General features: G+C 48.5%; 1 protein-coding gene across 1 annotated transcript in view; it reads right to left on the bottom strand.

Annotated features, from left to right (window-relative positions):
* LOC135827159 (hemicentin-1-like) overlaps nucleotides 1-13,675 on the bottom strand; it is a 51,330-nt gene that overhangs the window by 11,818 nt on the left and 25,837 nt on the right. The window contains exons 8-15 of the mRNA XM_065339686.1: nucleotides 13,150-13,434; nucleotides 12,012-12,296; nucleotides 10,541-10,825; nucleotides 9,578-9,862; nucleotides 8,792-9,076; nucleotides 7,610-7,978; nucleotides 6,247-6,393; nucleotides 5,359-5,474 (exon numbers count right to left, since the gene is read on the bottom strand). Of these exons, the coding sequence (XP_065195758.1) occupies nucleotides 5,359-5,474; nucleotides 6,247-6,393; nucleotides 7,610-7,978; nucleotides 8,792-9,076; nucleotides 9,578-9,862; nucleotides 10,541-10,825; nucleotides 12,012-12,296; nucleotides 13,150-13,434 (2,057 nt within the window). The remainder of the gene's footprint in view (nucleotides 1-5,358; nucleotides 5,475-6,246; nucleotides 6,394-7,609; nucleotides 7,979-8,791; nucleotides 9,077-9,577; nucleotides 9,863-10,540; nucleotides 10,826-12,011; nucleotides 12,297-13,149; nucleotides 13,435-13,675) is intronic.

The raw sequence follows: 13,675 nt of genomic DNA, 5'->3' as shown, positions 1-13,675 counted from the left end.
CTTGGGAGAATGAAGTTGAAGACACCACACTTTCTAAGCTGCAAAGTTCTAGCACAGAGCTCTCCTTCTGAGCCGGATATATTCTTGGTTGGAGGACTGCAATTCAGCACACGAAGCACAGAAGTCGATCTCATGCAATAAGACAACACTGCCTGTTTGTTCTTCGACATTAAATAAACCAATCCAAGCCAAGCCAAGCGATATAGTTTCGACTAGGCCTTTCGTACCATTACCTTTTCAAGTCAAATACAATGATGATTGACAAGGTAGCAAGCATGTCCTTATAACCGGCACTTTGGCGGTCAGAGCATTGACCGAAATGGCACTTTAAAAGATAGCGCTAGTGGCACCAACTACACAGTGAAACAATGAATATTATCAGTATCAGACAACAGTGGGGACCATGGTACTACAAGTGCCGGTTATAAGGACATGCTTGCTACCTTTTGTTAATCACCATTGCATTCGTAACAATGGTACGAAAGGCCTTGTCGAAACTATAATAATGGCTTCTGTGCTTCGTGTGCAAATATGGAGGAGTACATTCTCCACTACTCCCCACGCACTCTCTCTGCTGCTCTCCCGGATTTATCTTTATTTTTGCTCTTATTAAAACAAATTACTAGGGAATTTCCCACAGGCGTCATCGCCTTGGATACCCCCCCCCCCCTTAGGGTCCGGGGGATTCTGCCGACAGAAAAATTGGCAGAATTCAGTACTTTTCTGGTAAGTTTCATGCATGCTTGGTATGTGGATAAAAAATTGGAGCAGAATTCCAGGAATTGCCCGCCATAAGGTTTGTATGGTTCTGCCAATTTCACTGCTTTTCGAGCAGAGTCTGCCAAGTTTTCGAGCAGAATCCGCCGGTCCCTACCCCCTCCCCCCCCCCCCTAAATCCACAGCAGTGCAGCAATATACGCCGAGCCAAAACTTGACCAATATGCCTTATGCACGTTGTACAGATGCACGAAATCCCGTAGAATCTCGTATAATCTTGTACAATCCCGTAGACCCGGTTGGGTGTTGAATGTGCAGGACCCTATTGTGTTTGCTGCTATTTCCACTATGAAATGGGCCCTGAAGGCATTTCATACGAACACTTTTTCTGGAGGAGATCTAGCTAGTCGTTAGTTCAATCCCTAAGTGAAGAAGCTGGAAAAGTGATATTTGCCATGAATTATGAGGCTAAATGGGTCAAATGCGCATGTGTCGTATTCATGCTTTTGTCTAGTATTGACACGTGGCCTTTTAAGTCTCCACGTGACAAGATTGCCTTATTTATGTGTCTAATTATTTATCTATCTCCCATAAACGGATTCATAACCACGGCTGTTAGCTGCACTTGGATCGCGGCAACTTAGTTTTCTGCACGTGAACCATGAAAAATCAATGCATGCTCATGCATGTTCATGCATAACCAGTCAGCTGGTCTGCTCGCCCACGCATTTGACAGCCTGGTAACATTTCCATCAAATTTGAGATATCGCTTCGTTCTAAGTCTCAAAACAGTTCTAAAGTCACCAAACCACGCTGGCAATCGATGGCTATTCAATGTTAACATCTTCAGGAAGACTTCAGCCGTTTCCCGAGAGTTTGGACATCGTTGCCGTTATTTTTCACGGTGTTCTTCTTCCTCCTGTCTGGAGCTGCAATTGCATCCTGGAATTATTTGAAAGGCATTTCGTGCGGGATGTGGGGGGTTCCAACAGGCATAAACTGACATCGCTATAGGATAACTGGTAACTTTCACCCTTCAAGGAGGTAGAGCAATGAGAATTTTTTTGTGACGGTCGTCCAATTTTTGTGGCGGCCGTGGCCGTATTTGTGCACTTCCAAGGCTTTCATTCTGCCTGATACTACTCTCTACTGTATGGGAATCGTTGTTTAGGCACATGTAGCTGTCTTATTTGGTAGATCTGCTGTTTTCAATCACTTGGGACACTTTGTCTAGCCTATTTGTCTTTCGTTCGTGCCATCTATCAGTTTTGTGGGGTGCCTTGACCTGTATTTGTGAAGTTCTCGAGTGAAGACCCTAATTCTTGACTGGAGTCACGTCTTGAATTGAATTTGCTGGGCGAGCCCTCGTTCACGCAGGTGTCCTTATCGTAATAGTCAATATCTGCTTGCTGGACGGACTAGCGGCTAGAACAGGGATGACCAAATGGTCCAAGTGTGTACTAGTACACGATTATTGTTTCCATCATCGTGAAATGAGCGTTGTGGAATTGCAGTCGTCTGCCTTTGGCACTGAGGACATGAAGAGAGTTGATTGTTACTTCTGCTCAGCAATGAAGCGATCATCAGCTCCCTTTGTTCTAATTATTGAGAGGACATACCGGCATCGCAATCCAGTAAAGATTAGGCAAACCTCGCCAACCTCCAAAGAGAGTCGAAGATATTTTCTCCAAATGCAAAGACGATCTTTGTGAGTTTGTGACTTGCATTTGCGTGCATACATGATATGAGCAAGTCACGGACCACGGCACGTGCGCGGTTACCATGCCATCTCGAACCGACGCCATCTTTCTAAGTTGCCGCTTCTTGACAGCCGTGTAACTTACTATGTTACTTCACGCAAAGCCCGGTGCCTTCCTTATTTGGTACACCCTGGTATTTCCTTTTAGCTGGCTCCCGATCCCGCTCTTTGTGATACAGTTTATACACATTATTGCTAATTTTTGGTACATTGCGGCATGCGGGTGTACCATGGTTCATTATTTTGTCCTATAGCTCGTACGGGGGGATCAGCCTCCTGCCCGTAGTTAGATATTATGGCAATCTCCTTTCTGGCTCTCTCTGTCTCTCTCTGTCTCTCTCTCTCTCTCACACACACACACACACACACACTCTCGCTCTCTCTCGCTCTCGCTCTCGCTCTCGCTCTCGCTCTCGCTCTCGCTCTCGCTCTCGCTCTCGCTCTCGCTCTCGCTCTCGCTCTCGCTCTCGCTCTCGCTCTCGCTCTCGCTCTCGCTCTCTCTCTCTCTCTCTCTCTCTCTCTCTCTCTCTCTCTCTCTCTCTCTCTCTCTCTCTCTCTCTCTCTCTCTCTCTCTTGCCTTCCGCCTTCAGGTGGAAGCCTCGGCTTTCATCTCTCTTGCCTTGTGCTCTCCGATCATATCGTCTCTTGAACTAAGTAACCTTCTTGGAAGATGTGAGTAAACCTGAACGCTGGTGTGAGTGTGCGTGTCGAAATATGTCTGAATCGCGAGTAGATGTGGTGCCGGAACGTCTAGTAATGTAATTACAGTTACGGCCATCACTGCCCGGCCTTGTAATGGGTGAGTTTAGTAAGTTAGTTCGTGTCTGACCGCAGCCCTGGGGTCTGACCCCGGGCCGACCGGATACGACAATTGGCGCAGTGAACATGATCCGATACTATTGTATACTATTGTGTGCTGTGTTTGTGTGTTGTCATCAGTACTGTAAGGTCTCTCCACACCCTGACGGTGCAACTCACGTCGGGTTACCCCGCAAGACAACAGGCGGCAAGGAACGCTGCCGCCCCGCATCGCAACAGTGATAGCAGACGGGCCCTCAATAAGTTCCAACATTTCAAGAAGCGACGAAACGTGGTCAAGTCGCCACCACGGTCTCGGGCGGTTCGGGACACCGCCGCTCGGACCAAGGTGAAAACATACCTCGCCGTCCCGCCAGCGACGCAACTGGGAGTGGGTACTAAAACTCCGCCAGAAAAGGAATCAGCAGAGGCAACAACAACAGCAAACCGACAAACGAATGGTGGTCACCCCTCCGTCCGTCGACACCTCGGCCGTCGACTCTGGCTTAGAAGACCTACAAGACTGGTCAACGACAGAAATGACATTAGAAGAGTACTTCCGTCGGACCGAGGGAAACTGGCTGAGGTTCGAAGATCAGGAATGACCGTCTCGAACCTCAGCCAGGCCGGTGAGTAAACATGACCGCGTGGCTGGTTGTTGTTTGTGCATTGACCATTGGTGACTTGTTTTCGTTTTTGCTTCTTGATTATTTTGGTTGGAAATGGAATTCCTATGATGAGCTAGTAGGACGGAAAGTACGACACGTGGAATGGTTGTGGCATTCCTGTTATGGGAGTACCCACCGCCGCATGCGCTGCAATGATCCTGAGGTTACTGCCGGGTGCAATCGATTGCATCGTACCCGGTATTGGATATGGGATTGTTGTGATGTCTGTTCGTACGGTAATGTATCGGGTTTGGTAAAACGGCTGGACGAGCTGGCGATCGTGTTCAGTTGCCAGTTTCGTTTCCATCGAGTGGTAGTGTTTTCTGTTCCTTGGTTTTGGCTCTCCGTCCGGTTTTTCTTCTTTCTCTATTTTTCTTTGTTCCCTTTGCTTTCTAGAATGGCACAGAGAGGAACCCGTGCTCAATTGGCTGCCACGGCGGCTGCCCCGCAACCTGCTGTTGCCGGTGGTCCCGTCGCCAGAAGAGCTCCGGCTCCTCTCTTCCGGCTCCTGCTGTGGCTGCTCCTGCTGCTGCTGCTGCTGCTCCTTCTGAGCTTCCTGCTGCGGCTCTTGCACCTGTCCCTGCTGCTCTCGCTCCTCCAGGTCCTCTCCCAGATGTCGCGGCTCAACCTGCTCCGATTCCGAGGCTCCCAGGGCGCCCTGCCGCCTACTTCGGCGGGTATGGAGGGGATGCCCAACCCAATCGGCCACTCATCATGCCAGAGGATTTGACGGTGAAGGAGATTGGGAGGAATATAACTTGTATTTTGAGGAATCTGCCAACTTAAATAGGTGGACTGAGGCAGCACGAGCAACGTTTTTATACCACCCTTCCCTTAGGACATAGGAGGAACTGGCTGCGGCTACTTGAAGAGATGGGTCGCCAATTTTCCCCCATAGGAAATGGACGTCAGCTTAAAGCCCAATTTAAGGCTTGACACCGCCAGACCACCGGGGAAGCACTAGCCAGTTATTGTGATGAATTAAGACGGTTAGTGGTGCGAGCTTACACAACTATGACTCCAGATAATCAAGGGGAGGTTTTGAGGGACCAGTTTATCGATGGACTTCCTCCCTCCAATTTGAGACTACGGGTATTGGAGAACCCAACGTTTAATGTGGATGAGGCCCTTGAATATAGCACACAATGAACACCCAACCGCGTATGTACACACCTATGGCCTTGCACACAGGCGCGTGCCCCGTATGGGTTCCTGGGTGACCGGAACCCCCCCTTTTTTTTTCTTTTTTTTTCGCTCAAATGCAGGATTTTGCTTCATTTTTTGAAAAATTTCCCGGGGACGCCCCGGAACCCCCCCCTTGAAGGGCACCGGCGCACGCGTCTAGTACAGAACTTCGTACATCTGTACAACGTGCATAGGGACTGTGCAGTGCCCCCCTGAATGGGTAATACTTACTGAGACTTGTCCATGATGGGTGAACTGTGAGCCGTAGACAAACTCATAGGACAGATTCAAAACACTGCCTTGAACCAGGGATGACTTGTTGCCGGTGAAGAGCTCATCGCTCAGCGCTGGGACAATCAACACAACACAACACAATACTCTTCTTTTGCCTATCGCCCCCGCGGCATGGTTGATTTCTACACGCTCGCAAAATGGCATTGCTGGTCTGTGCCACGCTTTGGGTGAGCAGATCAAGGCACTAATTGCGATTGCGAGCTTCACGGACCGCGCATCCCATAGAACTTCCAAATCCGGGCCACATCGTTTTGGGAATAATAATCCCGTGTTGTTTCGCGGGATAGTACGTACCTCTGCTGTGAACAATGATCAGCATAGGCAAACAAACCCCTGTCAGCAGGGGCTTAGCCGGTCCCCCTTTTAGGGGGTGCATAGCCGCATATGTGCAGGGTGACTGGTGCATGTCATTCATGGTCAGTATGTGGATATGCATGCTGAACTTAGGTCAAAATATTTCGGGGTGCAGAACCCTCCCCCCTCCCTCCCCGTGCCCCATGCGGGCTACCCGCCTGGTCAGCATATCGGCACACATTGGTCAGTTCACTGTCAGAACATGTCACCAGTAATTGAAATGTATGTAGACGCATGTCAGTGCACATCCACCCAGCCTGCTGAGACAGAGACACACTGCACATCCACCCAGCCTGCTGAGACAGAGAGAAACACTGCACATCCACCCAGCCTGCGGAGACAGAGAGAAGCACTGCAACAATATGCACTTCCATACAATATGCCACCGCCACCGCTACGCAGCATCTGATGGTTCTGTGGTATTCATAAAAATAAATAAAATAAAAAACTTGCATGTTGTGAATACCATACCTGTACAACCAGCATTAGTAGCATAGAACTGTCCGGGACTGGTACACGAATCACACTTATCTCCAGTGTAACCTGGTCTGCACTGACATATTCCTGCTCCATTAGCACACACACTGCTGACTGAGCCGGCCACTGAACAATAGCATGCTGCAGAGTACACCAAGTGGAAACCAGATATATACAGTGGGGTTTTGTGTGCCTGATGATCGCATGATGAGTTGCAGTACAAATTCTGTTCCATCTTGCTTGTATAGAGTGGTGTTGATATCTTGGTCATGTGACTAAATTTTATTGCAGAAAGTGATCATGTCTTGTGGACAGTGGAACCGACATGGCTACCGACATCATGTGACCATGGTCATGTGACCCTGGTCATGTGACCCTGGTCATGTGACCCTGGTCATGTGACTCTGGTCATGTGACCCTGGTCATGTCGGTGTAGAAAGTGATCATGTCATGTGGACAGTGGGACCAACATGGCCACCGACATCATGTGACCCATAGATGCAGGAGTTGAGTGGAGAGTTGTAAGCAAGATGCAGAGGCAGATCCTGTGGGGGGGGGGGGGGGGGGGGGATTCCGGGGTTCCGTGACCTCCTAAATTTCTCAAATGTACTGCTGAAAACCATAGTCATGTACATGCACATGTACCTGCTGTTCAGTTTTTGGCTAAACTGGAACCTCCTGTAGAGATGTCGGGATCCGCTTCTGACATGGCCCATATTGCATGTACATCCTTCAAAGCGATGACCCCCTTGATAGGCGACAAGCCTCTCATCCTAACTAAGATATTAGGGTTGAGTGGAGCCGGAGCCAACATGGCTGTCCTGTATGATCGTCATGTGATACGCATGCCATAGCTCTCCTGCCCCCCCCCCTCCCCAGACAAAGTACAGTCAGACCTGGCTTAACCGCACACATCCGTTTTCCACAACAAATATCCGGATAGGCGAGGGAACCGGATAATCGAACACACATACTGTATGTGTGCATAGCATATGCTGTAAATTGGTAACCAACGATTTTCTTCCGGATACTGAGCGAGAGATCCGGATAAGAGAGGACCGGATAAGCGAGGTCTGACTGTGTACGATAGTCTACAGCTACTTGATAAGCAGCTAAAACTCAGTCAAAATCAACAGCTACTCCCAATACAGCTTAAAGCTTGACTGCACTATGTCTGCAAGTAGACCAGGTCACCTTTCTAAGCTCTATTCGCCAGCCCAGTCACAATATTATTTACATTCGATTCACATGACACTCTCGCCAGAAGTATACAACCATCAGGCGGAGATTCCCTTGATTTAGGGTAAGGCCTGTGGAGATTCCCTCAATACCAATATAAAATTATTCAAAGTCTCACCTTGACACGTTTTGTTAGAGTCAAAGGCTACACATGCCGTGTTTTCCATGCTGGGGTCCGGGATGAAGAAGCCGTCCGGGCATTCTGTGCATTTTGTTCCGTGGAAGCCGGGTATGCAGCTGCACTGTCCAGTAACCTGGTCACACAAGTTGTCATGGGAACCATGTGAAGTGCACGAACACGGAACGCACTGCTCTTCCGTTCGGTAGTAAGCCGCGGCACAGTCTTGGCACGTGCGTCCGGAATAGTTGTCCAGGCAGGTGCAACTATCGCTATCATCGCAGCTCTTTGTAGCATTTTTGTCACAGGAGCACTGGACACAGCTGACTCCATCAGCAGCACGTCTCTGCAGACTTGGACATGGCGGCACTGGACAATTTGCAAACAAAAGTGAAGAAAATCTTTTGTGACTCGCGGACATCCAAAGAGATAACATGCGCTTTTCCCGTTTCAACTCCCACGCATTATTCAGTACAAAAACGGGCACAAGGGAGAATAGAATTTAGCTACAGGTTGTGATGCAAAATGGCCATGGGGAATTCGCTCCGTGTTCCCACCAATCCGTACAGAAGAATGCCGATTGTCCGAACGTCAACTATCCGAATGATCAATTATTCAACATGCCATTTTCCATTGAATTGAAGGTACGAAAATGAGATTTTGCCTATTTTCCCCACCTGAAGCACAATTCAAGTGGTGCACACTATGTTTTGCAACAGGTTGGAGTGATAATTATATCATCGTTGAGTTTTTTTTAAGGAGCTTGGGTGTGTCTAGTTCCTGTGGAACTGCCGGAGTTAAAGAGAAATGATGGGAAGCATGTCGGAGGGAATGTGCATGTCTCAGATGGATGCATGTGTGACTGCTCCCCTATCCGAGCTTTCTCCTTATCCGAACCCCCCTGGATGCAGCTCCCCCCCCCCCGAGGGGTGTGGGTAATCACCACTCTACTGTATGCAGCACTGTCACAACATGGTCACACGTCACAGTGTGAGGTGGTGAGTGCTCACTAGAAAGACGTGTGGTGTACTGACAACATTAATGAGGATACCCGGTCATGCAACAGTTGTCACCGTTTAAACCCTAAACAAAATTAATGCCAACATTCTCTAGGGTGAGCAAGCTCCACTGCAACCACTTCATAACATGGAAAACCCTTCACTAAACATAAACTGGACATACCTGCAATATCCATGTTGAACATTGCACTGTCAGATCCTTGGTCATTTCTCACCGTGAAGGTGTAAGCTCCCTTGTCTGAGAGCGTCAGGTTGATCAATGTCAACGACGAACCGCCATTGGACAATTGCACCCTGTCTGCGTTTGCATCGATTCGAGATCCGTCGTGAAACCATTCAACGGTTGGCGCCGGATAGGGTCTGTGTTTCATGGTGAAGTAAAATGTTGCGTTCCCACCATACTGCCTCGTGGTGTTTAAGGCCGAGAATGTATCCACAGCTGGGGGAGCTGGGGAGGAGAAACACAAGTTTGACAGAATAGACACTCAGATTTCACTAGAACAAAAACTAGGGCCACAAAGAGCTTGAAATCGTACTCAGGAGCCGACAAGTCACATTGACAACCAAGCCTAGTATTAGGGCTCCTAGGCTGCTTTCATGCTGTGTGATAGAATAGCATTATATGTGTGTATGTGTGTGCGTGTGTGTGTGTGTGTGTGTGTGTGTGTGTGTTTGTGTGCGTGCGTGCACATGTGTAACAGAATGAAACAGTAGGAAAGCCGGCTGTACTTTGACTTACGTGCAACGATAGAGTGCCAGACAGACAGACAGACAGACAGAAAGTCAGACACAGACACACACACACACACACACACACACACAAACACACAGGCAGACATACAGACGGGCAGACAGGCAGATGGGCAGACGAGCAGCCAGCCGGACAGGCCGAGGCACAGAGCAAGATGCACGACAGAGAGAAAGCAAAGTACTAGTAATCAGCACGTACTCAGCAGATTCAAGGAAAATCTCACGCTATCAGATCCCACGTTGTTCTTCACCAAGATTGTGTAACCTCCCTGGTCTGATGGCATCAAGTTGGTCAGACTCAGCTCCAGGCCATCATTGGATAGCTGCACCCTGTCTGCGCTGGCATTGAGCGGAGATCCGTTGTGCGACCATTCAATGGTCGCCAGTGGAAGGGGTGCGTGTCGCAGGGTGACGAAAAACCTGGTGCGTCTACCAAGCCGCCGAACTCGGTTCAATTTTGAGAACCTCTCCACCACCGGGGGCACTGGGTACGAAATAAAACACAAAGGAAGAAAGTGTATCCAAAAACTGACACTTTGCTTTTAAAATAGATGATGGGGTGACAAGAAGTTTGTAATTGCAATCCAGAGGTTTTAGCATGCGTCTTGTTAGTCCCTTGCTACCTTTAGAATAAAAGTACACGGCCACTTTCTTTTTGATAAGACAAGTAGCTAGCAAGAAATTGCAAGAGAGCCTTGTTCTCGTAGTTTAAAAGGTAAAAAAAACCGTAACACATACACACCCAGAGCTACAAACCAACAGTAGACGAAAACAAACTGAAAAGCAGTCAGACAGGCAGGCAGACAGGCAGTCAGGCAGGCAGGCAGGCATGCGGGCGGGCGGGCAGGTGGGCAGATAGGCAGGCAGGCAGGCAGGCAAGCTGGCTGGCTGGCTGGCAGGCGGTCGGGCGGGCAGGCAGGCGGGCAGGTGGGCAGATAGGCAGGCAGGCAGGCAGGCAGCAGGCAAGCAGGCAGGCAGGCATGCATGCAGGCGGGTGGGCGGGCAGGCGAGCGGGCAGGTGGGCAGATAGGCAGGCAGGCAGGCAGGCGGGTGGGCGGGCAGGCGGGCGGGCAGGTGGATAGATAGGCAGGCAGACAAGTATACATAACAGGTCTTCATACACAGGGGCAAAGAAGGCCCGGATAGTAATTTAAAATCCTACCCTGAACATCCAGGAAAAACATCACTTCCTCTGATCCTATGGTGTTCTCAATCATGGCCGTATACAATCCACTGTCTGCCACTGCTAGATCTGTCAAGTTCAACGACAAGTCATCACTTGACAATTCCGTTCCGCTCATGCCTGTGTTGATCGGTGATCCGTTGTGCAGCCATGTGATGGTCGGCAAAGGATTGGGTACGTATTGCAGGTTAACGTGAAATGAGATGTGTTCGGTGATGAGCTTTGTACTGTTCGGGTTTGAGAATGTCTCTACAATTGGAGGAACTGGAGAGAAAACAAAAATAAAACATAAACATATGATTTTTGCATGTTCTATATTAAAGGGTCTGTTCTATTCTAGGCCGATTCCCACCTATATCCGTTAACCCTCACAAGCAACTTAATACCACTGTCCCAATGCCACGTCTTCACTTCGCACATATGCACTAACTTCCACACTAGCATAAAAAAAAGCGCTTCCCGAATCCCTTCGCACAAATCATATCCCCAATTCATTTCGCCAGGAGCTTAACAATTTCATTCATCTTGGGCACCCTGTAAGAAGACCTTAGGGTCTGTTGGGAATTCCCAAGTAAAATAATAAAATACAATACAATACAAAAAATCAAATATCTAGGCCTGCTCGTAGAGAATTCGATAGTGAATGCTGCTGTCTGATGATCGCTCCAATGCGTGAAACTTAAAGTTACAGCTATTAAACACAGCCTTTCGCCTCTGTTGTGTGTGTCACGGTATTAAAGGGTTATAAACTCTTACTGAACTGATGTTGGTGGTGGTTGTGAGAAGGAGGGCTCTGTGTCAGAGCATATGTTTGCAGCTTAGAGAGCGCTTGCGGGCAGACGGGCATGTCTATCTGCCGCATTTGCCGGGAGTGTTTCTACCGCCGTACGAGTCATCCATAAACTCTGGAAAAATTTTCTTTTAGTGAACTGCAACATACGACCGCCCCTTGGATCCAAAAAGTGGTATTTGGACTTTGGAGGCAGTGGGCTATTAGTTAGAGGTCTGGCACCCATAATGATGACAGTGAAAATTAGTTGTTCTATACAGGTGGAATCCTGATAATTCGAATAATTACGGCTCAATTCGAACATACCGCTTAATTAGAAGTTTTTCCAGGACCGCGTACATATTGAGTTGTGGGTTCATGTTTGGATAATTAGAATGTCCGGATAATTAGAAGTTTTTCCTGGCATTTCGAGGTTCGAATTATCAGGATTTCACCTGTACTACAGTACACAGAAGGATAAACAAGTGGGCAGACAGGTAGATGAAGAGACAGGCAGAGAGACAGACGGAGAGAGAGAGAGAGAGACAGACGGAGAGACGGAGAGAGAGAGACAGACGGAGAGACAGATGGAGAGACCGAGAGACAGGTGAACAGACCGGCGGAGAGACAGACAGGGAGACGCACAGACAGCGACAGTCAAGTACTTATACCAGCAAATACCTTGAATAGCTAAGTTGAACGGCACCACTTCCAAGCCAGCGCTATTCCACACCAACATTGTGTACACTCCCTTGTCCGAGGGCATCAAGTTGGACAATCTTAGCGTCAAGCCATCACTGGACAAACCCACCCTGTCCGCAGTGACATTAATTGGAGATCCGTTATGTGACCATTGAATAGTCGGCAGTGGACGGGGTGTGCGTTTCAGGGTGACGAAAAACCTGACGCCGTTACCAAACTGTTTAAGGCTGTTGCTGGGTGAGACCGTGTCCACAACCGGAGGTACTGGGGGGGGGGGGGGGGGGGGGGAATAAAACACAAGAGAAACAGAATATGCAGCTGGTGTCACTAGTACCTTCTTTACTTAAACACACGTGGTGAGGGAACAACAAGCTTAAAGTTAGCCCTCAGGGGACGAATTGTTTTGGCATGAGCATAATTAAAAAGGGCATGTTCGATTGGTAGGATCGGGATCCCGATCTGCCGGATCCACTGGATTTGCACCCTTTCGATTGGTCGAATCCGGATCCGGATCCTTCGGATTTGGATCCAAATGTGACCTTTGTGCGTATATGGCGGGAAAAATCATTTTTGTACACATTGTGGTACGCACACGTGGATCGAGATAGAGCTTGTTGACTTTTTGTATGACGCGCACTCGCGATGAGTGCAGCTTTCACCCTTTGGATGACTTGTGAGCGCCGTTTTATTACTTCGTCAACATGGCAGCAGTCAAGGTCCAAAATAAAGTGTTCAGTTGAATCTGAAGGATCCGACGGATCTGAGATCTGGATCCCGATCCCGATCCTTACCAATCGAACATGCCCTAATGTTTCCAATACCATTAAACAAATTTTGAAATTGTGCAGGCTTGTTCTTTGAAAAGGGAAGGAAAAGAGAAAGAAAATAACTAAATGCGCACTCATATCACATCCATGGGGACGAATAATGTATTCCAGAACGTTTTAAAAGGAAAGATCATGTAATAGCAACAGTGGCCTCATCTTGCGGAAGCAGCAGGTGCAACAGGTCAATAGCCAGGTAGGCGGGCGGGCTGGCAGGCAGGCGGGCGGGTTACTGGGCAGACATTCATACAGGCAGGCAGACATGACAAGGAGTGGAATTTTTCAGAACATACCTTGAACATCCAGGAAGAACATCAGTTTCTCTGATCCGACGGTGTTGCTAATCAAGACTGTGTACAATCCACTGTCGGACACTGCTAGATTTGTCAAGTTCAACGACAAACTATCGTTAGAAAATCCTGCCCTGCTTGCTGTTGCGTTGATGGGAGATCCATTGTGCTGCCATACGATAGTAGGCGCCGGAATAGGGGTGCGCTTCAGGTTAACGTAAAACAGTATGTTTTCGCGGATCAGTTTTGTGCTGTTCAGGGCTGAAAACGTGTCCAGAACTGGAGGATCTGCGGAGAACAAACAAAGAGACAGGACAGAAGACAGAGAGAGAGACGAAATTATACGATGGTAAACTCATGTCTTCTTCAGAACGACAAAGTGTCCATTCGTCTTGCTCTTGTTGTATGGCTCGGCTATGCATTGTTTTATGACACAGACAGACGAATGGACGGACGGACGGACAGATGGACGGACATACGGACAGACACACACACAGACAGACAGACATACAGTTGGACAGCAATAAGC

Source organism: Sycon ciliatum, chromosome 11 (genome assembly GCF_964019385.1).
Source record: "Sycon ciliatum chromosome 11, ocSycCili1.1, whole genome shotgun sequence".
Taxonomy (NCBI): domain Eukaryota; kingdom Metazoa; phylum Porifera; class Calcarea; order Leucosolenida; family Sycettidae; genus Sycon; species Sycon ciliatum.
This window is presented reverse-complemented; position numbering and strand designations above follow the sequence as displayed.